Source organism: Drosophila obscura, unplaced genomic scaffold, assembly GCF_018151105.1.
Source record: "Drosophila obscura isolate BZ-5 IFL unplaced genomic scaffold, ASM1815110v1 contig_4, whole genome shotgun sequence".
NCBI classification, from domain to species: Eukaryota; Metazoa; Arthropoda; class Insecta; order Diptera; family Drosophilidae; genus Drosophila; species Drosophila obscura.
Window position 1 is genome coordinate 1,819,227 of NW_024542828.1, and position 27,977 is coordinate 1,847,203.

General features: G+C 43.3%; 1 protein-coding gene across 1 annotated transcript in view; it reads left to right on the forward strand.

Annotated features, from left to right (window-relative positions):
• Positions 1-917: 917 nt before the first annotated feature.
• LOC111068446 (circadian locomoter output cycles protein kaput) overlaps positions 918-27,977 on the forward strand; it is a 33,869-nt gene continuing 6,809 nt past the window's right edge. The window contains 3 exon segments of the mRNA XM_041595119.1: positions 918-1,067; positions 15,334-15,524; positions 24,105-24,229. Coding sequence (XP_041451053.1) covers positions 1,012-1,067; positions 15,334-15,524; positions 24,105-24,229 — 372 coding nt within the window. The 5' untranslated portion in view covers positions 918-1,011.

Consider the following 27,977-nt stretch of genomic DNA (forward strand, 5'->3'; position numbering starts at 1 on the left):
TTCCTACGGGAAATAATATAATAGAATTTCGAACCATACTATAATAACTTATCAGAGCTGAGAGATTACGGATAACTATATTTATTGAGTTTATGAATTCTCACTGAATAGTACGAGTACGAGTATTAGTAAGGTACACAAGCTGCTGTAGTTTTCTAAAGTAAAAGTTTATAGCCTCATAAAGTAAACTTTTATGGTTTCCATAAAGTTGTGCAAATAAATTAAACATTTTTGTATAATTAAATGGGATGTTACTTTTATAAAGCAGACTATTATAATCATAACTTCTTAAAATTACCGAAAAGATGTTAAAAACGTTTAAATGCAGGATACAAAAATTCAATACATGTATAGTACCTTCACTTACTGGGCTTCTAGAGCTTACGGACAAATCTTATTACAATTTTCCCAACACAAATCCCAAAGACAAAGCATAAGCCTAGGCTTAGTGGCAATCCCAAGGCTTTCCCCATCACAATGCCTCCCAGCCCAATAGTGTTTTCTCAATGGCTAAATCCGAGATTTCCCATCCACTCCCTCCCTCTTCGTACAGTACATATTGATACCGCTTGAAACTCCAGTGCAATAAGAGGAAAGAAGGCAGCGCGATGAAAAAGCAAGCAAAATGTAAGCGTGATGATAATTAAAAATAAAATACCAGCAAGAAAGAAACAAAATTTACGCGTGGCTACAGCACCGAAACCGAAAACGACATCGAAGCAGCAGCAGCAGCAGCAACAGCAACAGCAGAAGCAGCAGCAGCAGGATCTCCCTGGATGCAAGCGCAGCCAGAAGAAGCTTCTGGTGGCTGTCTGGTGGATCAACCGTGTGGCCAGAGTAAACCAAATCAATAAATAAAAACCAATTACAACAAAAAGGCAAAGAAAAGAGCAAAAGAAACCCACAAGAACAGCAAGCGAGCGAGCGAGCGAAGAATTGATATAAGAAAAATAATAATCAGAAGAGTAAAAATCATTCACAACGGCGACCATAACGAACTCCGCCCTAGCGATGAGCCAGCTGGGCACCGTCTACGCCACCAAGCGGAGGCGACGGAACGGCAAAAGGTGAGTGCGTCCCCACGAGAGATACCCGATACCGATTCCCCAACCGAAAGATACACACTCGTACAGAGATACAGATATTCGTACAACAGATTGAAAACCAGCGCCCAGCGGGAGGCGGTATTCCATGGCAATGCTGTGTATGTGGCTGGGTGTCTGTGTGTGTGTGTGTGAAAGATTTCAATCAATACGAATGAGTGGCTGCACTTGCCACTTACCCACTTGCCACCTTTTGAGGCGCCACCCGCTGACGAGCTCAATGGCTGGCCCTATCAATCTCTCACATGTATTCCCAGGCCACCTTTCAGCTACTGGTTTTTCTACAATACAGGGATTATTAATGATCTCTGGGGCAATCGTTGACAAATCACTTTTGGCTCTTGACTTTGGCCCTTTGGCCATCATCTCCCATCCTCCTGCCACATATAAGGTATTCCTTCAGTATTTCTTCAAATTGATTTGCATTATGCATGTCGGGGGCAGGGCAGCGTGAAATTACAGTAGCCACAAACAGTTCCACAAGATGATGATCAAGATGATGATCATTATGTTGAGCTCCCCCCTGAGGGCCCACAGGGTTGGCTGCTCGCTGGAGGAGATCGGAATCTCCAAAAGGTGCACATTTAATTTCTGATAATTTTGTGTACTTAACTCCCAGCAGCAGCAGCAGCAGCAGCACCCGAGAATGAAAGAATGGTGTTTGCCATCATACAATATGTATATAAATATATGAGAACACACGCATTATGCTAAAATTGTGGCAGGAATTGCCACTGCAGACACGCCCACACGCTTTGCGGGTCTCCATCTCCGTACGCTTCTTCGATACGAAGTACTAGATGTACGACACCCATAATCATGAGCCACTGATCAGCTATGCGGCGCCGCCTTGGCCTTGGAATGGAGTACATGTGGAGTGTAGTTACATAGAGGGGCAGATGTAGGATCCAAATTGAACTGATGAGCGGTAAATTAGCATACGAAAAGATCTACTTGAACTACAACATGTATTAAAAGTACATTTAGTAAATTCAAATCTTTAAATAGGGAAGAAACTACTTTAAACATATCTATCTTCCAATAAATGTTACATTTTGGATATAAAATATATCACTGAAGATGTAGATGCAAAAGAAACCTATTCGAAGCTATTTTTTACAGAAATTAGATATTAATTAGACAGGAGATTCCATAGGTCTGGGATTAGGTAATCTTTTCCTTTTTTTATCCTTCCATATTTGGTATTAGAAGTGTGTAAATTTGTGAGTAATTGAAGCTCTAATTTATCTTTAACTCTTTGTATATGATTTAAACATAAATTTACATTTCTGTTCCCTTCGCTTTGGGAAAACCTTTCGAAAGCCAATAAAAACTTTTTCTAAAAGCACGAAATCCAATTGAATAGATAAATTCCCAATAAAATATTTGCACGCAAGCCGCAAACTTCAGCCAATGTTTCATTTATTTATTGAAATTGTTTGCCAGCCACATGCGTCGTATGCGTAATATTTGCATGTGTTGCAAGCATATTTAGGGGTAGCAGATACCGAAGGGCAGCTGGTCTCTGCTGTGGCACTTATGAGCTCAATTAAAATGTTGTAAAACAGAGAGGAGAAGCTCAGAGGAACACACATTCTCTGATCTGTTCATTAAAAGCATTAAAAAATATATACCAAAATAAAAACTCCTATGATGGAGGGGTGCCACCACAGAACCCAGAACTCTATAGAGAGAGATCGCCGAGTCCCTCTCGGACCTGCCACTCGTACGTATAATTGCAGGTGTGCATTGCAGCAGGGAGAGGCAAGGTGACAATTTTGCGTCAGTCGAGCGAGTCAGAGTCGCGGTGTCAGAGTCCGCAGCAGTCCGCAGGGTGGGGACCTCCTGTTTTTTTTGTTTTATTTTCATTTTCTTTTTTTGCAGTAGCTGCAGTAAAGTGTAATTGTTTTTTGAGTTTGTTCTTTATCAAGAAATAGCGAATTATGCGGCTGCCTGTCGATGGTGAAACGAATTAAGTGGAAGTTTATGTTTCAGCAGAGTCGAAAAGTCTGCAGGGGACATTAATAGAGAAAACAAAGGGTTTTCAGCGCGTTAAATCCAAATATAAGGAATAAAATATATATTTTATAATTCGAGCTATGGATGGCAATATTGAGCTTATTCAGGATTATTTTTAGCGTTGGCTCCTCAAAAATAATCTTACATAAGTTTTGATGCCATTTCTTGGGTTATATTATTGAACCCATTTCTGTATCCCTTCTTTGAGTTCAGCTCTGTAAAATTCCTTTCTTATATGTATTTATATCACATATTATGTATTCCATAAAACATGTGAAAATCTATTTATTTTGGCTCCTTCCTTGCGCTGCAAGCACTTCAATCACTTCAGGTGCACTTTTCAATTGGAGGCCAGTGCCGTTTGCTAAGAGTTGCTGCTGGCCCTTGCCACAAGTATTCAAAGTTAGTCTTGCCACATACCCTTACCACCCATTTCTTTGCCGCTATATGGAAGAGGGGAGCCTCTCGCGCTGTTGGGTTCCACTTGTTGGTTGTTATGGATATATGAGGTCCTGCTTTTGCTTTATTGATTATCAGCTTGTTGTTTATGCTCTGCTCTGCTCTCTTTCTCTGTCCCTCTCTATATTGTTAATGTTGCACACGGTATATACAGTAAATACAGTAAATACAGATGCAGATTGTATATGGCAGTGTATGTTCATATTATTGATTGCGGCAGCTGGTATCCTTTTGCAATGCTTCCTTCTTGCTGCAGTTCTTGTTGCAAAGTTCTGTTTGTTGCTGGGTGAAATTGTAATTAGCCATGTTGCAGGTTGCAATTGCAATTGCAATTGTTGCTGTTGCAGTTGTATCTATTGTTGCAGTTGTTGTTGCTGCTGCTCCTGTCGAAGCCTTTGAAATAGTGTTTAAAGTTCAAGCACTCGTATTTTATGCACTTTGATTGAGTTGCAAAACTTGTTGGATAAATGGGTGTGGGAAAGGGGTTGAAGTGTACTCATATCGGGGGAAAGGAGAACCATTTTATAAGGAAAGTCTTTGCAGAATATGAGGGATATATTGGGAGGTAAGTGATGGGCATGAAAGATATTTAAGAGGAATTTAAAGACCGATATCAAGAGTGAGGGACAATCATACATTCATGTGATATGCTTTGCCCACTTCTCCGACTTTTCCTAATTTGTACTTTTAATGTTACTTTGGCGTAGTTCTTTCTACTTTCTTTGTGTTTTGAGATCTTTTAAGGGAATTACATTCTTTTTATTCACATCCTATTTTGCTGAAACTGTTATTATCATAGCTTTATACTAATGGACTACAATCTATCAGAGATCTTGCACGAGTATAGATAGAATTATCCTTTTCTAATTCTCATTTAAGTTCTATTAGTAAGCTGATTTCTATCCTCCAGTCGAATGGAACTCCAGCTCTAGGAACCTTTTCCTGAAACAGTGAAAGCATTTCCATTCTCAGTCTTCAGACATACTCGTACTTCATTTGTCCGAATCTATACTCCACCTTCCCCTTCCAATGATCTACATTCAGCTGATTCGTATCTAAGATCAACCCCCCATATACTCGTACATATATCACTTCTCCCCCTCCTCTCTGCGTTCTGCAACAAATGAATTTTTATAATTTTTGATGAATTACCTTTCGGAGTCTATGAATTTTTTTGTATTCCCACAAGGCCCACAAGGCAGAGGCGGGAGTGTAGGGAGTGGGAGATCCTCTCAGTGGAAAACCACAACCCACTGCCACTGACATATGCCGCCGCCTCTGCAGAGCTCTGGGTCGGAGCTGCGTTTGGAGAGCAGGAAAGCAGGAGCCGCCGATGACCATATGGCCACTAGCCAGGACCTTTGCCTTTACCTACTCGTAAATTTCGAGTCGCAGCTCAATTTAATGTTGGTCAAAAGAACTGACCAGCAGGCAGGCTGCCAGGATACATCGATGGGTGGGTGGGGGAGGCAACACATGGTGGCCCATGGTGGTGTCGGTGGTTCTGCTGCTGCTCCTGGTACGGTGGAGGGTTGCGTTGCTCATTAGTTGCGCCTGCGCCCTTTGCATGGGGTTAAAAGTATCTCTCGCCTTGAGAGCTACTAGCGGGTTATTCTATTTAGTTAATTACACTCGCCTTGCCTCAAGGGGGGCACCTTGCTGGTGCCACAGATCGGTAGATATAAAAAGTTGAATGACATTTGGCAGAGGGATATTCCATTTTAAGGGCAAAGGAATTTCTAAAGTTTGTTTTGCATTTTTAATGGAAATTCTCGATAAATTTTTAGTGAAAAATTCTTTATTTTTGTTTCTCTGAATATTTATAACCCTTTTATGACCATCCGTGATCTTTCATATCAGAACTTTATATATTGGAATCTATTGGGATATCTGTGTATATTTAAAGGGACTCTCCAAATAGTTCCCTATAAATCCATATGTATTTTGTGGTGTGATTATAAAATAACTAAACCTTATGCTTACATATTATGTTTAATAGGAAGGCTTTTCTACGAACAAATTTAGTTTCAAGATGGCTGTCTTTCCATTTTCTAAACATTTCTATAATGCATTTATATTCTTTCGAATGTATTGATACTTGGTACATATGTATATATAACATCTTTGGACCCTCTTTAGTTCTTCCAAGAGATGTTCTGCTCAGGGACTTGGAAAAGCAATACGCTGAGTATTTCCATCCTATACAAAAGTAGCACTAATTGCGTTCCCCAGATGCATTGGCCCTAAAGAACGTTTCCTGGAGAGAGATATCCGCTTGTAGGCTGTCCGCCCAGAGAGATTTCATTTGAGTTTAGATTTGTATGAGCATTTGTGGACTATTCTCTAAATTTCCCGACACATCCCAAAGTTTCCCCTTGCCGTTTCGAAGGTATGCCCTTCGCCTTGTTGCTCTCCACTAAATTCTTGATTTTCAATGGACGATTTTCCATTGGGGCCGTGGGCTTTAAATGCTTTTGCTACCGTCTTTGGTTAACCGTTTTTTCCACTGCCTCCAGTCCGCCGCTTCAGTTGCTCGCGATTATCCACCACCCCCCCACCCCACCCCTTTATCTATGCGAGTGTGTATCTAAGTATTTCTCTCTCTATGTGTGTGTGTGAGTGCTTAGTATCTGTGTGTTGGTAATTAACACCATTGCGTAATGCAGCGTATCGAAGCCTAAATAGTGCTGCTCCATATGCCAGTGGGGTATATAGAGACTCGTATGTGGTATGGTATGGGATGGAGATTTAGGATGAGGGGCGGCACTGATATCAGCCATTAAATGTAGCTATTCCTCTCCCTCTCTCTCTTTCTCACTCTGTCTCTCTTTCTTTCTCTCCATCTCTGTCTCTGTCTGTATCTCATGTGGCAGCAACTTTGTTGCCATTTAAGGAGGGGGGGTCTGTGTCTGTGGTCTCGCATCAGTCAGTCATGTTGTGGAGGTGTTGAAAAGCTTACGGCCTGCTTACAGCGGTTTAGTCCAATCGATTGTCAGACTATCCTGTCCGTCTGGTCAGGGGATCAGGATCAGGCACTCAGTCGGGATCTGGGATAAGGTTTGGTGTCAGTGAACCGCCGCCAGGCCCAGACAAGCCCATAAAAAAGGGGCAGCTCTCACTCCCCCTGCTAGCTAGCCACTAATCCATAAGCCAACGAAAAACTATGCTGCTTTTGACCACCTGCTTTTGGCCAACCCCGAGGACCTCTAGAGTCCTGAGGCCAGGACCAGCCAGGACCAGCCAGGCCTAGCCCCGGTTACTCAGCGCGAAAGCAAAACAAAAGAATTTTGAATTAACCCAAAGCGTTCCATTAAAATCCACCACCGACCAAAGGTGCAGCGCTACAGCTACAGCTACAGTTCCAGTTCCCAGTTCCAGGAGCTGGAGTGTGGCAGGACCAAAAACCAGGACGCACTGTTGCCGCCTGTTCTCGGTGTTTTTTTTCGTTTTTTTCTGTTTTTAGTGTGCGCTGAAGTGGAGCGCTTAGGGGTCGCGAGTGGTGAGGGTGGTGGTGGGGGGGAGAAGGCGAACCAGTGCCCGAGTACAAGGCGAGTGAGGAGGTGGTTGGGGGTGTCCTGCCCCGAGCAGGTGATACTTTCAATTCCCTTTGTTGTACATGATACCCTCCTGGCCATTAAGGATCGTTTAACTTTGCCAGTGAGCTTACAAAAGGACTTGAGTGCAAGGGAAAACGATAGTTGAGGGAAAGTGTGCAGGAAAAAGCATTATACATGGGAGCTTTTAGACAAGGATCCTACACACTGACACACTACTGTTTATCACAATCAGATCCTAATAGACCCAAAAGGTACACTCAGTAAAGTCCTAAAGGTTCGAGCAGTTGGAAAGCTTTGTTTGGGGTACGATAGTGGATGGGGTGTTGCTGATATTCTGATAGTTTTAATACTAACAAATATATTATTAGTGTAGATATCTTTATTCCAGAGTTGTGTTCCCTCTTTCAATATATTCGTATAATATAGATATAACTCCTATTCTTTGTTCTTAAGTTTCTCCCTCATCCCCTCTATTCACGGGATACCCTTGCTGGTGTGTTCAAATCGAAATCAGAAATAATTTTTAATAATTATGCGCTTGTCGGGGCACACACCGGTGGGGTGGGGGGAATGATAAATGATTAATGCCAAAATGCCAAATGCGCATCATTAGCGCACAGTAGCCGTAGGCCGTACCCCTCTATCTACCCCTTCCCCCCATCGCTCTCCCCCTCTCTTATCCCACACCCTCTTCCTCCAATCCAGCGCCCCACTAAATATAAAGGCCGCGCCCACCATAGAAAGCAGGGTGGAACCCCGGCAAGCAGGCAGGCAGGCAGGCTGGCTGGCTGGCGGCTGTTTTTGCTACCTTTTTGCCTCTACTTTTTCTTTTTCTTCTCCTTCTGCTTCTCTTTCTTCTTTCTTCTTCTTCTGCATTCCCCCCCTCTCTTTTATCCTCATGCTTTTGGTTTTAGCGTTCGTTCGCAGCTGTCAAAAAGGTTTTCAAAGTTGCCTTTGCCCGGCGCTTTGATGTCGCCCCCGACTGTCTCTCTCTCTCTTACTCATTCTCTCTGTATTAGAGCATGTGTGTGTGTGTGTGTATCTGTGTGTGTGTCAGTAGTAGATACATTTTTTTCCACACACAGTGCTTTTTGTGCGGAAGGGGGAGGGGAGGAGGGCTGAGCTCCAAAAGAGATTCCGCTGCGCGAATCGCAAAAATGTTTAATCGATAAAATAAATGAGTTGCCTTTTGCCACAGTTTTCTTTGGTTGTTGTTTTTTGTTTTTGTTTAGTTGTTGTTGCCACTAGTTTTTGTTGTTGTTTCAGTTCTTCTTGCTGTTGTTTTAGTTAGTTAGTCCACATATTGTTATTGGTTGAGCCTGGGGGCCCATGGTTGACGTTTATTCTGGTAGAGAACTCTCTGCTGAACCCAAAAGTTCATAAAACTATGAACACACAAACACACACACAGAACACACATTAATAGCCAGCTATAACTGTACTGTTTTATGCACTCCACAGAGGAGTCACCAAAGGAATGTATCTGACGGATACGAATTGCTGTTGCCACAAAGATCATAAAATATTTGCAACCGAAACCGAGAATCAATATAAAGAGACTCTATTGGAGATGAAGGCTAGCTTCAGCTACTAGAATAATCCCTGCAGATACTTTATCTATTTGTGCGATTTTAGTATCACATTTTGATCAATTTTGATAGAGAAAAAAATACATAGACATGGAGAAAAATTAAGGAAACTAAGTGGATGACATCCTAATAAAAAAAAGCATACCCCATAGGGAGTAAATAGAATCCCATTCCTTTTGTGCGTTACCAACCTCTGCTCTAAATTATCATACCCTCTTTACGTTTATAACAAACAAAGAACATCTTCATCTGTCAGTTTGGTATGCCTTGAAAATGTCACAATTAATTGAATTTACATTTTTGCATATTCGAAAATGTCAAAACAAAGACAAACAGAGTTAAGCGCCATTTAAAGAAGCTGTCAACATGCTACCGTGTGGCAGAGAGGCACCCTAAGCGGCGGGAACCACTTAAGGCCCAGATCCCGAAAGAGAGCCAGAGTCGGAGTCAGTGTCACACACACACACACACAGAGAGAGCAGAGGGGCCTCCTAATCTATGGACCACTTAATGGATCTGCGCCAAATTCACGCATAAATTTTAGTTCAAGCCTCCAGCATCCCGAAAAAAAGCTGTTAAAATTAACGAGGAGAACAGACAGAGATAGAGAGTGTTCAACATAGTGAGAGGAGAGAGACACACGGGGGGGGGTCAGCAGCTTCACAGCTTCAGAGCCAACTCATTAATTTTGTCAACCGAAAAGGGAGCAAGAGAAGAAAAAGAGGAGAATGAATCGCAGTAGCTGAAACCAAAAGCGACTACAAAACGATCGCGCAACTTTGTCAAGATAAAGCAAGGGAATGAACAGCAGATGGAGAAGGAGTATCTACGGCAGGAGGTGTATCTACAGAGGGTGCATCTGGAGGAGGAGGAGGAGTACTACCAACTGTTGTCTGAGAATGGGAATATTCAGATTCCCAAACAGACTCACTCGCTCGCTCGCTCGCAGGTTCACGGCCCGCGCTAATCGTCAGCGAAAGGCAAAACAAAGAACAAAAAAAAAAAAGGAAAAGGAAAAACACTTCTTGAATGGCCAACCGAACCGAATTAAGTTGTTAAACGCATTATTTGCATATTTCCGAATGCAGTGTGTGGATGCCGCATTAAGATGCCACATGTGTCTCCTCAGTGCCTGCCTCATTTGCATATTAATTGTGTAAACAGAGGTTGCAGGCCTCGTCCTTTCGCTTAATGAAGTGATAAATGTTATTTCGATTACTTCACAGGAGAGTAGCCGCCAAGGGAGACAATCGTTTTGATCTATGAAAAGGGATTTTTATCCCCGTTTCCCGTGTTTATTTTGAGAACCTAATGGAACTATAGACCATATATCATATATTCCATATTCGATTCTTCTTTTTACTGTTTTGTTGATGGTTTGAATCCACAAGTGTTTTGGGGGTATGCAAAATCAAAAATTTAGTTGCAACCAAACTGAACGCTGATGACCCATACATTGTTGTTGTTGTTGTTTGTTGTTGGTGTTTGTTGTTTTAGCCAATGTATGTTTTTTTTTGGACACGCTACTTGGCGTTTTGTTTGGCGGCAAAAGGGTTCAGTGTATGGGAGGGGGCACTGCGGTAGTGGGGCATCTATCAGCTGCAATGGCGGCACGCAGCTCTCGACCAGCACGCATAGGCCAAAGTCAAAAGAGGAAGAGAGACAGCCACAAAGATAGAAAGAGACAGCAAGAGAGAGAGAACTGATGAATGAATGAATGAATGAAACGAGTGTGTCTGAATGAGTGTCTGCCCCTGACTCGAAGTGTTTGTGTTTGCTGGGATTTTGGCGCCAAATCGAGCATGCTATGCGATCAACATGGAACACGCTGCGAATGCGTAATGCCTGGGCATGCAACACAGAACGAACAGAGCATGCCGCACGCCGCCCCCCAAACAGCGAAGGCGTAGACAGAAGAGTCACATGGATGCCATGAACTCACGTGCCCCCCAAAGGATTGCGTGTCATTTCTTTATAAACACATCCAGAAACAACAACAACAACAGAAATCAACAGTGAAACAGTGGTGGAGGGGGGGGCTTAACAGTGGCGTATGCAAAGCAGATGGTAGCAGGGGGGAGTGCTGTGGGTGTTGGGCAGGTGATTAAGAACCCATCGACACTTTTAAAGTGGGGAAAGCATTTAAAGGGACAAGTTTGTGTTTCATGGAAAAGCTTGCAACAAACCGAAAGATACGGGAAGCACTTTAACCAATGCAAAATAAATTGAGAGCATATTTAAAGGGATGTTCTGTGATCTTTATGTTATGCGCTCATCTTTCATGGCCCAGAAAATCATTCACCTCTATTTATTATTGGTTGACTGTGAATGCTTTCTTTGCATTTAAATTTTAAATGAACAGTGGCAGCATACAGGATATCTATAACCCTCAAAAGTCCTCTTAAACGACACTTCACTGTACGCCACATCTATCTCCATGTGTGTCATGTGTGGGGCGTGGCTGCGTTTTGCGTTCTGCGGCTTTTCGAGATTCTATCTTCTGTGTTGGATCTCTTTGGACTTTGCTTTGCCGCGTGTCTCTGTAGTGTAGTGGGCGGAGGCGTGTGTGCAGCCTTGGACCTTGCAATTTGTGTCAACCCAACACACACACACACACTCACACACCAGTCTCTCCTCGCCCAGCACCACCCACCCACCCCATCGCTTTGGGGCAGACCATGGACAAAACCCACAATCCCAATCCCAAAAGTCGTCCGCATTGTAATTTCTTTAAAAGCAATTCATTTCATAATGGGAAAAGGAAAGAAGAAATGTGCAGAAGAAGAATGCCAGGATGGAGGAGAGCAGGAGTGTGAGCCAACGAGGGGTGGAGAGCAGAGCTGAAGAGGGGGCTACGAAAATGGCGAAAAATAATACATGGGGAAAAATGTTCAGAAAGAACGACGACGGACGATTCGACGCTGAAGGAGAATAAAAATGGCTTTTCGGGGCTGAAGTTTTCGCAAGGAGCGCACACACTAACACACACACACAAACACACACCTACCACACACACATAGCTATGCAGTTATCCTTTGTTCGCTAGGATTCCTCTCTATACCTTTCTCTCTATATATCTTTCCTTCCTTCTTTTCTTTCTCTGTCTCTGTCTTGACGTTTTTATGGCCCCCAGACAAAAGGTTGAAGCCACCTTTCACCTTTCTCTCTCCCCCCGAAACTCTCCCTCAAACCCTCCCTCCGCCTTGCAACCCTCCTCCGCTTGCTCTGCCCCCAAAAAAGTTCTTTACTTTTTGGAAAGTTGTTTATGGAATTCATTTTATTCCCATTCCGTAATCCTCCTCCGTCGCTCGCTGCTCTCCCCTGCTCCCTCCTGCTGCTTGTGTAGTATGCTATGCCCTTGCCATTTAGTTTCTTTCTTTTCCTTGTGCCCCGACGACTACTCCCATTCCCGTTGTTGCCTTCTTTTTCCTATAGATAATAAGAAAATTATACATTTTATGCCGCAAACTTAGAGCGGGACAGAGAACGAGAGAGCCTCTGAGAACAACAAAACAAAAAAAATCCAAAAAATACAAAAAATAATACACCGCATTGCCCCCAATTTAGGCTTTTTTTGGGGGCCCTCAATTTGGTTGAGCTGGAAATTATATTTCTATGTCGATTCCTTTTGCCTAATTTCGCAGTGCATTCCAATGCGTCTAACGGTTTCGTTCCATCATCAATATAATCATCAGATCCAAGGAGAGATATCCCACTATAGCTGGAGCGAATTTGCGAGTCGTTTAAAGACCTTTTTGGAGCGCACCAGACACCAGATCATTTTCACAAATTTCTTCGTAATTGGACATTTAATTAAATTAATTTTCGGTTTTTATTTGAGTGCTGCAGAAAACGAGAAAGAGATAGAGACAGGGATCCCACGTTTAGCAACGATTTGTGGGCACAACTGTTTATTCTTTAACGGAATGCCAGCCTTAAAGATGCCAGTATACATTGGCATTCCTTTGACTCGACAACACCTTTTCTGGAATGATAATAAACATATCTGCATAATGGATTAAATGATCGAAGAAGATAATAAAGTATGATAATAATTTATCATTGATTTTTGAATATAAATGTTTTCATCCAAAGTTGCATTCAGATTTCTGTGGGATAGGAGCAGTTTACCATCGGGTTTTGTAAAGTAAACTACACATGTACAATGTATCCTTCAACTACAAGCCCCAGAGGGAACCACCCTCCACTTATCCTTAGATACGAATCCGAGATACTAATCTTAGAACCTTTTTTATCCTCCATCATGCATGGGCGAGATATTGGCATTCCTTTAACTGGGGGACAACACCTTAGTGGCATGATAATGGCACTGGGATTGGGATTGGGGATTGCGATTGGGGCACGGGATAGGGGATAGGGATTGGCGATAGCGATAGCGATAGAGGAACTCGGGGATTAGCCGACAGAAACAATTTGAGGCAACATGTCGTCCAGTTTTGTGACATCAAACGGACATGCCACTGACAATTACCCGAGAACTCGGAGCAGAGCAAAAACAACGGAGAGCCAACGGACAGGGGAGAGGTGTGGAGGTAGTGTAGTGGCAGAGGAGCCTTAGGAACCAATTAACTTAACGCGACAATATCCTGCAACAGTCCTGGAGCCCAGGTCCTAGTCGGAGTCCACATTCACGTCTCGTTTGGTGTGTTTGTGTGTATGTATGTATGTGTGTGTGTGTGTGTGTGTGTGTGCAGCCAAGCAAAAAGGTTTTCAAAAAAAACAGCAAACAATGGAAAATGTTCAGCTAAAAAATGTTCAGAACAGTGACAAAAAAGCAACACAAGAAATGTTGGATGGATGGGGAGAATGGAGAGGGTTGACCATGGAAGGGGTCGCCTCATAAATTACAAATATAATTATATTTAATTACCGCAATTAACTTTGTAATAATGTCAATGAAAATGATGAGACAAAATATGATTAAAAAATAACACACACACTGCCATGGAAAAGAGTTGAAGTTACACAGAGATACAGCTGGGGAAAGAGAGGGAAATATAGAAAGATTCAGCTACAGAAAGAGAGGGAACACACACAAAGATACATCCATCCAAAGCAGCACAATCCTCTAGAACTGCTGTTCGGTTTATCCGCTTATGACCGGAGATAATGATGAATTAGCGGCAAAGCTTTTGTAAACCAGAACGAACGAACGAACCATCCAGCAAACCATCCATCAGTCCATCAGTCCACACACAAGCTAATCCAAACTCATCCAGATTGCTGCAACTGCAACTGCCACTCTCAACTCTCCATTCCCCATTTACCATTCCTCGAGTCCCATCATAAACGGATTTTGCATTTATGAGCGTTCCTGCCCCTCTTTCCTTCGCTTTGGTTCCATGCCACCACAACGGACGGATTGTATCCGTATCACTTTCAGTATTTGGATTTACAATGGTATTTTCAGTGTGCTTCGTTTCTGGGCTGGGTTCGGTCCTCGAACTTTTATGACATTTAATTGGAGTGCTTTCTGATTGCGGCTGACTCCTTATTTCTGCTTGTATCTGAATCTGTTTATGATTTGATTCATGGAAATTATTAGAGGTAGTCTCTCTGTAGCAGCGATGGGCAAGATGAACTTCTTTGAATCGGAACCTGATAATTTAAATGTTTGAATATGAATTTATTCAACTATAGCGCTTTGTTTCGTTTACTGATTCGAACGTAATTTGGCTAATGATCAATTTATTTGTTGGTGCTTATGTCTGTCAGACATGACAGACCTTTGTGATTTGTCTTGAAATATGGTAGCTACGAGTATTTGGATAAATTGGCTGAGTTTTCAATAATCATTTGTGGAATATTTAAGAGCGTCCTTTAAATCGTTTAATCTTTTAGGCTTATTTTATTTTAGTTTTTGGGTTTATTAAATATTTGGATACAGATAGAGAACTTCCTGGCTCACAGATAAATAATTTGATTATTATCGATTATAATGGATATAATTTATAAGTAACTCCTTTGTTGAAAGCGCAGTACCAAACTCTAATAGAATATTACTATAGAAGTGATGTTCCTGAAAACAACGATATCTAATCAATTGAGCAACGATTATCTCCTTCGACTAACATTTGAAAATGGTGTAATAATGACTAGTAGTTTCTCACGCAATCTGAACACCAGGGGAGGGCACGGGATTGGGTAACCCGCACCCACACCTAATGGTAGATCGCCTAATCAACAAGAGATCAAGTGGGCATAGCTAATCGAACCTTTGGACGCAAAACCAACCCTCGACCGAGAGTCCGTTTCTGCTTGGCAATCCTTGCCATCATCAGGGGACGATTCCGAGGGTCCGTTTGTCCGTCTGTCTGTCTGTCCATTATATATAGTTCTAGGGTAACTGATAAGTGCAATTAATAATTTTGACCTTTTCAAGCTCGCGCCGCCGCCTCCGCCAACGCGGCCACAGCTGACGCGCGCGGCTCTCGGCTCGCGTTCTATATTTTATGGAGAGCTGAGCCAACTTTCCATTTATGCATGAAAATTGTATTTAATTTCCCTTTTATTCTTACCCTGCTATGCATGTATGTACGTATGTTTTCTGATGTTTTGTTTCCCTCTGTTTCCCTCCGCTTGCAGCCTGAAGCCGCCGCCCAAGGATGGCGTCACAAAGAGCAATCCATCAAAGCGGCATCGGGAGCGCCTCAACGCGGAGCTAGATCTGTTGGCCTCCCTGCTGCCCTTCGAGCAGAACATCTTGAGCAAACTGGATCGACTGAGCATACTAAGGCTGTCCGTTAGTTATTTAAGAACCAAAAGTTATTTTCAAGGTGAGTGTGTGGGAGCAGCAAATATCAAGCCCCCAAACCACCCACATAAAAGGTGGGTTTCCGTTTCCCCCACCCTCCTGCTTGTGCTTCGATTCCATTTGCCATACGGCGCGTAACAGTTTTTGGCCTATTAAATCGATTATGCTTGGGCGCTCTCCTGAGGAGACCTCCTGTTCTGGGTTTGGGTTTGGCTTAGAACATGACTCATAAATGATTCAAAACTAATTTCAACGACGCGCCAGGGGGTCCGGTCCGGTTCTCTAGTCTGCTCTCTTGAAACAAAAAAAAAACACACAAAAAGAGAAACACTCATACAGACACACAGGGAGGACATACAAACAGGACAGTCATATGGAAGGACACACGCACGTGCTGTTGACGGATTAAGGCAGACAGAACGGAAGGAAGGAAGGAGGGCAGGAACAGGAGCGGTTCATAGAGGGACAGGACAGGACCTCCACACTAACATATGTAGCTACTACTTCTCTCAGGGGTGCTTTAGACCATGCTTTAGGGATGGCTGGATGGATGGCTATGTGGAAGGGGATCTCGAAAATATTTCGTATAATTTAAATTAATTAAAACAAATGCAATAAACTCTCGACTCTCGGGCCTTGATGGCTTGATTAACGATTCGACTGGCTCCCTCTCTCCCTCTCTCCCTCTCTCTCTCTCTCTCTGTCTCTCTCTTTCGAGGTCATTCACATTAAGCTTTGTTTTAATGACAAAACAAAACAAGAGAAAGAGAGAAAAATATTTAATTGCTTCATTTGCCATAAAAATTGGCAAAGACCAGAAGGGGTTCTTCGCCCGCGAAAGAGAGTGCTGTGTGACAGCTTTAATTAAGTTTAAGTGCAGAATTAAAGCGGGATCCTGGGAGGTACCAGTGACCCTTCCCCTGCCCCGGCGAAACTCTCTCCCCAGAACAAAGACGAAGCAGAAAAAAAGGTAACAAAACTTGAGTAAATATTTTGACAATTAGCGGTCAAGCCGTAGTTCAGCGTTAATTGCAATGGCAACAGAAAAAGGAGCAGCATTTGGACATCCGCTTGCCCCGTGCCACGTGCCGCTTTGTGCATTGTGAAAAGTCAATATAAACATTAGTTTCCTTTTGCCAATGGCATCCCTGCGCTGCCAAGCCCAATACCCAGCGCCCAATGCCCAATGGGAACCTCAAAGGACAACGACAAGGACTACGACGACTACGTCGACGACGACGACGGGTTAATGGACCAGAACCGTTGCGGCGTGTGCCCCGGTGAGTGGCCTCTGTATCTTTACAGAGTGCACCCCCGCACACCTTCTGGTATATCCCTTCGAAGTCCCAGCGTTCCAGTGCCCCAGGGTTGTGAGGTCAAAGTTTGTTTTCCTTTTGGTTTTCATTTGTTTGCCCTTCCCCCCCGCGCAGATACGAGATACGAGTAGTAGATGTTTTTCGGATATTATCGGGATCATTTAATTTACAATTAGTGTTTGTTTTGCCTTCCGCACACACACACACACACACACACATTTTGGGACTCTCTCTCTCTCTCTCTCTGATCGAGGCAATGGGTTTAATTCGGAACGTGTGCCGCTCATGGGATTACCGGGCGGAAGCACTCAAGGCGATTAAAATTGATTCGATGAAAGAAATGGGAAGGATATTGAAAGCCAAATGAGAACTTAAATGTTTTTCATTCTCATTGTGTCCCCTATGGATGGAGCTACTAGATCTGCATGTGTGAGTAGCTACTAAAACACATTCCATTCTGCTGCTGTCTCTACTTTACCCATACACACACACATATATCTAAGCACTAGCATTAGCTATCTATGTATTTATTCTATATACTTACTTATTATGGGGGATGATGATGACTGCCTCCCCTTTGTAGTTGCTTGACCCTGACTTGCGCAAAAACCGAAAACCGAACCCAACAACCGAACTCCAAATCGTTCTCTGAAAGTTTTGCTTTGCATTTGTTTTAGTTTCAGTTTCAGTTTCGGGACCACGCCCTCCATACTCCTCTCCAATGCTGTAGGACCGCTTGATGATTTACTAATTCTTTGTGCTGTATTTTTGTGGCAACGAGTACGGGTACGAGAGTATCTCTGCATTGGGCTTGTGCTCCCAAACTAAATAATTAAAGCGCGCTGCTAATGGGCCATTGTCTTGGCCATATAATAGAAGACGGGGCAGGGGGAGCGGAAGGAGTGGGGGTGGATTGGCAGCGGGGTAACTGTCTATAATTGCCAAAGGGCCAAGGGCCAAGGACCACTGCCTTGTGGCTATTCTGGAAAGAGCCATAATTGTTAAGACGCGCAATTTCTACATTTTTAATGCCCGTGGAGTCGATGAAGGTGCTGTCTTGCTGTCTGCTGTTGCTGCCGCTGTCTCCTGGTGCTTCGACGTCTGCCTAATTGATGAGTTGCGTAATTAAGTGGCAAGGGAAAGTCGAGAAACAATTGCTAAAAACATTAGTTGTTATGGCCCCTTTAGATATTGATAGTTCTTGCCTCCACTTTTACGATTATTATATGTACATTCTTTTCTGCGGCAGCTCTTTCGGGGCACACGCAAAGCGGCCGCCGCCCCTGAAGAATTAATGCCATTAAAATGTGCCATAAAAACCAGTTCATAGGCAAATTGTGTTCCCAAGAAGCTTCCACGGAGCAGAAGCTTCGCCAAGTGCTTCAAAGATTCGGTAATGTGAGATGGGAACAAATTTGCATTTTCATAGCCGTCTCTGTCGCCTGCCGTTTGCTTTGGTGGGGTCTTTGCGTTGGTTGAAAGCCCCAGCCAGAGTTCCCACACATGATTAAAAGCAGCACTGAGAGAAATTAAATGAATAAGAGTAGAGTTAAAAATAAAACACAAGTAGAGTGGTTCCACTTTCAAAATAAACTCTTATTGGATAACTTTTATTAGATCAGATTCCCAAGTGCCAGCTGTTCACACTTCTTGTAATATGTTTTCTCTAGGGTAGGAGATTTCTAAGGCTCTCTGTGGTATCACAAAGAACCGAAACTGGTTTAAAGTGTGGCACCAGATGGTTGAAATTCGTTTCTACCTACGAGAAACCGGAACATCCTAGTCCATACGATGATAACCCTCTCAAACACCAGAGTATTGATAGCAAATATCCCTTTCAACTTCTAGAGTATACATCCGCTGATTGAAGAATGAATAATACTAATTAAATGATCAAATATTCAGCCACTCAAAATAATGCATGCCAAAAGCCATTCGTGTTTTATGGCCTTCGTTTAACTATTTGAATGGGAGATTTATATAACATTAGTCAGGAAATGTAGTACATCGGAGGGAGTACTACCATATAACCATATTTTAAGCAGCAGTAATCATACAGCATTCATTTCCTCAACTTCAAATCTTCATTTCAATTAACGAGTTTCCTTGTTTAACTTTCAAATGCAATTTCCTAAACGATTTCCCTAGCTATGCCTATTTTACCTCAGTGCAGTCTTTTGTGTATTTCATATTCGGTTAATAGATTTGCTGGCAAATCATGTCGCCATTACTTTTGACTCGACTTGACTGTCGGCTCTTTCGGGCCCCTCGCAACTGGTTCCCTCGTCGTTGCTCGTGGGAAGTCGCAGTCGCCGTCGCCGCAGCAATGTTGTGGCAACCAGCTCTAAGCATATTATGAATGAATGAATCTGTGGCAGGCTTCGGGCCACAGTGGATGGGGGGGTGGGATGGGATGCAGATGCACCTGATGGAAGTCACCCACCGATTATCGGCCACCACGACAAGGTCACTTGGTCACTGTCTGTCCCGTCCATTGGGTATCCCTTTCCCTTTGCTGTTGTTGAGGTAAGGTATTTATGTTATTATCAAAATTGGCCTGCAGGCAAGTGCTCCCAATAGGCCGGGCTAAGGTGGGGCAAGGAGGGAGGTGGGCGGGTGGAGGCCAAGGCTTAGTTCTTAACCTAAAAACATACTAAAAGCCAACTCCAAGCTGCCGCTGCCGTTTGCCGGCGTTTGGCCAATTTTTCGTACATTGTAACATGACTTTCGTGCGTTGCTCCAGTTAAGGCCTTCTCCTCGACACCCTCAGCCCCTCTCCCCAGTACGAGTAGTATTATAGCCAGACAATGAATGGGTCGCAGGCGGACATGCAATCAGTCAGTCAGGCAGGCGATGGCTACAGCGCTGGCGCTGGCGATGGCGATGCACTTGCCTACCAGCTCTTCCTCTACTCGTGGTGTTGTTTCTGGTGTTTCTGTGCCCCACAAGGCGTCGCATTGTCACGCCGGCCAATTCACAGCTGTTCCCCGCACATACATATATACATATGTATGTATATATGCAGAGGTGTATGTACTATATAGCCCAGACAACATTGCGTGACTTTACGTAGGTCGACACCCCGCCCCTCTCTGCGTGGCATAGGCCGGAGTGCTACAGATACTACCATGTCTAAGGCCTAGTTCAATTTAAAGTCCATTAAACGATTCAGCAACTTTAAAGTGTGGAAAACCCTCCACACTGGAGAACCTTTAAATTGTTCTCTCTCAGCGGAATGCCTTGGAATGTCAGTTGCTCAGCGAAAAGGAAGGAACCTCTAACGAGCCTCCGAATAACCATCAAAAAGTACTCCAAGGAATGCCTGGTTTTGAGGTAGGAAACCGCTTAAACCGTTTCAAGGAAGTTTTTGCTGGAAAAGAAATCCACTTAAGTGGAGTTTATTGTTCCTTGAAACAAATCGAAAATCAAGGCTTGCGCTTGGGGCCAACAAAGTTAGCCGAAACTAATACTGAAAGTTTTTCCACGCTTATAGGATATCTAGGAACAGTTTTCCATGGGGAAACTGTGGGGAATGTCTTTATGTCTTGTTTTAGATAAGCTTTTTCCAGTTCAAAAGGTACAAAAGACATGCTGCCACCGTGGAATGTTGCCTGTTAATAAATGAGATTTACTCGTGCCTCTTTCAGTAATTTTATCTTCTATTCAGTTGGTGCATAGACTCTGATACTCCAAGAAACGGGTTTTTCTTCCTTATAAACTCTATCAAGGTTTTCCTAAATCCCTGAATTCTTACACATATTATATCAACTAAGAATGTATCCTTTGTTCTAGCTGAATGAAGAAATTGTAAAATATGTTGAAGATATGCATTTATTTATTTAAATCTCTGCATAATGATTTTATATTATGTACATCCATGCACATGCACATGCAGAATGATTTTATATCGTGTATGTATATCCATGCATATCCACATGATTTTCTTTCTCTATCTTCCTCTGTATAAACCTTTCTTTTCCCAAGCCAAATGTCTCATTCCTTCATCAGCCTTTCCTTCAAAGCACCTATACATCGAGGTTCCCCCATATCTGTCAGAATTTCTATCCATTTACCACTATTAACCTTTTTTTTTGTTGTTTGCCCCATACCCTGCGATTGGCGATTGGGGATATCCATCCGAAAAGCGCTGTCAATTATGACAGCTGCCAATGGCTGAATGGCTGAGGGGCTGAGCGGCTGGTGGATGGGTAGATGGGTGGTTGATGCCTCCGCCTGATGCTTCTGCTTCTGTTTTTTGCAGGGCACTGGCGTTGCCGCTGTCAGTTTTCCAATCAAATCCGCTGATGGGTTTGACATTTCCATGACATATTTGCTTCTGTCGGCACGGAAAATATTTGCCAAAATGTCAGAAAATTTAAACTTTATTTATTATTTTGCGCCAAGCCGTGCCACCGCCAACGGGCCACGCCCAGACCCAGCATAATTGACGCCATTTGGAAGTGAGGAACAGGGGGAAAAGCACACAGGAAAATGGAAAATGAAAATGGGTGGAAAAAGAGTGGAGTGGAGAGGAGTGGAGAGTGGGGAGCGAAGCGGAGTTGGAGAAACGAATGGAGTTGAGGTGCCGTCAGAGTGCAACGTCATTAGGGCGAGTATCTTTTGGGTCTTCTTCTTTGCCGTTTGCTGCGCACGCTTTTCCGCTTTTCCGCTCTTTCGCTTTTCCCCTGCTCCACGCTCACCCTCCCCTCCCCACAGACATGTTTTCCCTGCTGTCTGTGCGCTCGGGGCTCACCATTTGGGTTGGGTCTCGGTCTCCGTCTCCGTCTCCGTCTCGACCAACGCCATCGCCATCGCCATTTTTATGTACATCATCGAGAGTCGCCCCGCCCCTGTCCTGCAGCTCAGCTGAGATTTTGCGCTTTCCGGTCTATCCCGGCCAAAGATTTTCATCCACCGCATGACCATAGTACAGGGTGGATGGGCCCCATTTAACGACTCTCCAAGGGTTGGTCATCCCCGCCAAGATGGCACAGAGACAGAGAGACAGAGCGAGAGAGTGACAGAGTGCGAGAGAGAGAGAGAGCAGGAAGAACAGCAGCTACGGAAAATGTGTCGTAAATTTGCTTTATTTTCCCCCATGTAATAACACAATGTAAGTGCAATAAAAGCGGACGGACCTTTCCCCTCACACCCCCCACCGGTTTAGATTTTGTAACCCAAAACTAAAACTAAACCTCAAACCCAACCCAAAATCCAGCCCCGCAAGAAAATTAATTAAATGGGTTTATGCACGTACCAAAAAATTCAAATATACCAACCAGAAATATTCATAAAAAAAGAGCCTCGAAATGAATGTAAACTGAGCCTAATTAAATTATGAATAATTGCGGCCAGGTCCTAGGCCAAGTGGCTGTAAAAGGATCACGCCAGGATTACACGCACATGATGCAATTTGTTTGGCCCCACATTAGGCTACTCCTGCCCCCAGAATGGTGGGCAGGGGGTGGGTGTGGGAGTGAGAGTGGACTGTGGCAACTATTTGTTTTATCGCACTTTCGCTAAAATGAACAATCTTTCTCGAGAGAGTGAGGGAGAGAGAGTGCGGAGCGGAGCGGAGTCACTTTTGTTAATTTGATAAAAAGGCCACCAAAAAGGCCGAGATTAAACCGAGGCGACAAGGAGCTCCAGTTTTGCGGTTACCCCAAAGGCTGGGCATGAGAGAGAGAGAGGCAGAGAGGGTGTGTGTCGTGGAAGGGTAAAGGGTCAGTGTGGTTGGAGGAGTGCTTCAGGGAACCGCTAATTGAAATTGAAGCCAAGCTCTGAGAGTTATTTTCGTATACTCTTTTCAGAGGGTATAACTCGTTCAGGCAGATGTTTGAAAGGCAAAGAAAGGGGGCGATTCGATCCCATAAAGTGTATTTATTTATTATTTTCATGATATAGAGGGGAAGTTTCTATACAGCAGGCAGTACGAACTGCTAAGATTATATCAGTATTGCATATAAAAGCCTGGGAAATGTATATGTTTTAAAAACACATTACAGTGAGAAAAATTATATTGTCTGTACATTTATTTATTATCCAACGAATCGTTAAAAAGTGCAGCATCCTACGACATTAGAAAGCTAAACACACAAAAAACTAAATCAACTGACTGAAAACCATCGCATTTGTGAATATATATCCACAATCGATGGATCTACAAATGGATGCATATTCATAATCCTTCCGGCTGAATTTCTGGTTCTCCTTGGCAACTATTTTCTGGGTTTTTAATATCTTGCCACAGAATCTATTTTTAGCTGCTGTTTAATATGATTTTAAATAAAATAGAATGACTATTTCCCATAGCTTTCGTTGCAAAGGGTATCTACATCTACGACCCTTAGTCCTGGCTTTTCTCTCACGTTTCATGGGTTCTTAGGGGTTGCACTTGAGGAAGGAAGGGCTTCAGGCGTTTTCCATGCGTAAATTAAGCATTTTCCTTTGTTTTTATTTTAGTTGCTGTTTTATTTCACTTTTATACATTTTTTATTTCACTCATTTGCGTTGATAAAAATCATAATTTATGACATCAGACATCAGCCGGCGGTGGGCATAATTTTTGGCCAACGAACGGGACTCCACAACCCTCCCTTCTGGAGGGTTACCCGTTACCCTCCTCTATAGCCGCCCTCTTGGGTTGGTAGGCCCGAAAACCTTTTACTAATATTGTGAAAATATATGAAGTTCCATTTCTTTTATCGTTTATCGCGCATAAATCAATTTTTGTGACAAATTTATTATAAAAACTCTGCCGCCAGCGACGCCATAGCCAAGAAATAAATAAACAAAAAGCCGCAGAGAGTGAGAGTCGAATGGGAAAATAGTATGAGTTTTCCTCGGAGGAAAATGGCTGCCCAAGGGTGGGTGCTATCAGGGGGGTGGTTCGGTGGGGCGAAAGTTCCCATAAAATATTACAATGACACCATAAACAATTTTTAGTACTTTTGCCAAAGCTGTAAATATTTATTGTACGAATATTTGGTGGAATTTCGGGGCACCTACCAGGGTATATATACAAACATACCCACAGATATATATGTACAATATGATATATTGGATTTTTATGAAGTTACTATGGTTATGCCGCCTCTCAGTCCCCCAGTCCCCCCAGTCAGTTTATAAAACAATTGTGTGGAATATTTATGGGCAAGCAATTTCCTTGGGGTCCCCTCCCCCCTTTTGAGTGTACATAAAATATTTATGGTTAATAAAATATTCCCAAAAAATTCCTTCATAAATATTAAAGTTTCTCTCCTGCTCACGCCCCCCACTCTTTGCAGTTGTTATGCATAAGGATAAGGAGGAGAACGGTGTCCTGCCCCACATACACGCACACGATGGCTACAGGACACGGGAACTGGGCGCCTTTGAGCACGGCCTGCTGGATGGTGATATGTTCCTTCAGGTGAGTACCCAGTACCAGTAACAGTAACAGTTTCCGACTCCAGCTCCAGCTCCAGCTCTCCCTCTCTCCCCAACAATCACCTACATTTGTCTTCATCAGCTTTTGTTTGATGGCTTCATTGGGGCACCCAGGATGTGCCACCCCCCCATAATCAATCAGCGTCTTGTTATCCGAGAGAGAGAGAAAGAGAGAGAGTTGCCATTGATAAATGTGAGGCACGCAATCGAAGGTTGAGTGAGGGTCAGGCGAATGGCAAATGCTGTCGAGCTTCGATTCCATCATTTCGAATGGTCTGCAATTAATAAGTGCTCTAATTGATTATCCCAATTGAAGATTATGTATCTAAGGGATGAGGTGATTGAAGGGATGACGTTTCAGTATACAAAATCTGACATCTTCAGACTTACTAGATCCCGCTCTCAACAGCTATAATTGAAGGTCTTTAAACAATTTCACACACTTGAAGGTCTAAATGTTTATCAACAATTTCCCAATCATTTGGTTGGCAAACGATTTCTGATTTCTGTATAATTAATAAGCGGCTATCAAGCCGCGAGACGAGACGAGGCAGCGGCAACAGCTGCACAAAAGTGGAACAACACATAAAAAGTTATGCATTTCAAGTTTATGTGCCACCAAAAACACACTGAAATAAACAGAGTAAAACTTCAATTAAATTGTCGCAAAGCACTCCCTCAACAGCCCCGTGCCGCCTTCCCCTAGGGGCAGTTGCATGTTTTTGTTGAATTAAAAGTGCATGTGTCTCTCTGCCTCACTCTCTTTCCTGCATGTGTGTGTGTGTTGCACTGTCCAAGGCGCCAACATATGCACTTGTCACAGTCATGACAGTTTAATTTAATGCCCACATAGCTCACCGGGCATTGGAGCAGCGAGCAGCGAGCAGTCGGGCCACCAGGCAAGTGCTGCCACACACACGTCTGACACTGCCACTGCCACAACAGCCACAACCTGGGGACAGACACACACGCAATTGTGCAACAACGCGCATTGCAACAACGTGGCCTGGCCTGGCCTGCCGCCTGCCGCCTTCCTTTTTGTTTTGTTTTTTTTTTGGCGCTGCACTCCACACACAATTCAATGTCAAAGTCTCTTAAACTAAAACCACCCGCCAAAACCCCCCAGCCGCAGCTGATACACAACACACACACACACACGTCGTAGAATGTTGCACATTGCAGTTTCGTGTTTGGCTGCATTACGTATACGCAGGGTGGCCACCGAAACAAATTTGAATGCAAGCCAAAAAAACCCCACTTCAGGCCCTTTCCTGACTCCAGCTAATTGTCGAGCTCAAAAACTGCACAATTGTGCATTTCCGTGCATATTTTGAGTCTGTCTCGCAAAGGAGGAGAACGCTAGGAAATGTTCTGTGTGGAAAAGGTAAGGGTAGCGGTAAAGGTAGTGAGTTGGGTGTGCATATTTAGTTTTAATACCTCAGGTATTTGTTACCTGTTGCCCCTGTTGAAGTTTTACTTTTTGCAGCAGCAGCAGCAGCTGTATGGGTCACATATTATCATTAGAAAATGGCATTTTGTCACGCAGCTCGTACTCGTTCTCGTTCCCTCCCATTCATATATGGAGTATACACCGTTTAATTGTCTTCCGTTTTCACTGAAAGTAAAACACTTTCAACACTCATTTTCAACTGAATTCAACTCTACTTCGGCTGCATACAGCAGAGTTTCTTTTCTATTTTTTCTTTTCTTTTTTGGGCAGGGGAGGCAGGCAGGCTCACGAGTATACTAACTAGAGAGGTGGGTCTTCTCTCTCTCTCTGCCTCGATTGGGGTGGGCTTTATTAAGCAATTATCCAGACGAATATGGACAAATTGGCCAAACTAGACAGACGACTATTCCGCCTTCTGTCTGTCTGTATGTCTGTCTGTTGGTCTGTCTTTCCTGCATCTTTGGCTTGGAAATGATAAAATAATCGCTGCCAACTTATCAAATCTTCAAAGTGAAATGCAAGATTTACACAGAGACACAAAGATATACCCGTAATCCCACACAGAGATATGTGCATATGAACCTATAAAACCACACACAGATGTACCCACCAAACACACCGATACTTTTAAACCCACACAGAGATACCTTATAAAAGTATCTCTTGGATGTTGTCTCCCTCTCCGTCTCCACGTATCCGCACCCGTACCCCACTCAAAAGACGGGCGTGTATTATTAAAATCGCATTAGAAGACGCCGCAGACGCAGACGAGAGCTTGTCTAAATTGTGGCTGCTAGAGGGTAAGAGAGAGAGAGAGAGAGAGAGAGACAGACTCCGCTCCTCACACATACTCGTATGTATATTCTATGGAGTGTGAGAGAGATGGCCAGAGAAACAATTAGACTGTGGGGAGAAATCTTTCATGTCCGTATAAAAACATAAAATGCCGCAAGAAATGAAACGAGAGGAGCGAGGATAGAAGAGGAGAGCAGAGGGTAGAAGAAAAAGAGTAAGCAATGAATGAAAAAATAAAAATAACAAAGAAAATGTGACCAGGATTTGGATTGGAATATAGCGCAGAGTAGACACCCTGCTTTGGGAGCTAAAAAAATATAGATAATAGATCTGATAAATGTATGGAAATATCCTTTATTCCTTTGATATTTGTAGGAGTTCTATCAACAGATTGCAGATATAGTTATGGATAGATGTTTATCTGATTATAGTCATCCTGTCGATTCGTGCTTAGTTGTACCATGGAGAGGTGTCTCCTGGGATACCAACAAGAAAAGATCATGTGAATTTCGAAATTTAGGATTCCCTGACCATAATTTGTAAGATACTCCAATTGTAACTACGTATCCAAATAGCTATTTAACTTCAACGATTCCTTCTTTTGTAGCAGGATTTTATTTGCTGCCCTCTTCCTAATCTAAAAGTAGTGTATTCCCCATATCTAAAACCTCCTCTCTCTCTCCCTGTCTGTATCTACATCTCTCTCATTTACTGGCTACTGGTTGAGGAGGATCTTTATGACGATTATTGATGCTCGACCACTCGTCTCTTTTCATCTCAACTCAGCTCAGCTTGGACTGATGACAATCCATATGCCATATGCTGTGGCCATATCCTTTGGGGGCTGTTGATGCGTTTTAAATGATGACGCCACTTAGCATTTATGTCGGCTAATGCCAATGCTCTGGAGAGCAGAGAAGAGCAGCCAAAAGCCCCATTGGGTTTCCCGCTGTTTGAGGCTCTGCAGATCAGCACTCCTCTCCGCTCTGATATCAGTTTCAGTTCCAGGCAGGCTCTTCCCTGGACCTCCTGCTCTGTAATTAGCAGCAATCGCGCACATTTTTCTCTGGCTCAAAACGAGGAGGCAGGGAGAACTTCCTTTCGGATGCGGCTGTGGCCGATGTGGTGGCTGCAAATTGATATTTAAATACGCCCGTATTAATTACGGGCCGTATATTTGTGTGCCGAGTTCTGTTTTTTTTCTGTTTCTGTATCCTTCTGGCTTCTTTTTATTAATTACCGCCGCACCGCAACAGAGGCACTAATGGAGCATTGGCAAATTTGTCTTTCGCTGCGAGGCCGGGTTTCAATTTTCATTTTCATTTCATTTCACACGTTGCAAGTTGCACGTTGCGCGTTGCACGACGACGCCAACAGCAACAGCAACACCAACAACACAAACACAAAAACGACGCTTAACTTAACGCTTACCGTTAGTCTGGTGTGCCGTTGTGTTCCACTTGAGATCTGCAGAGGAGAATCGCAT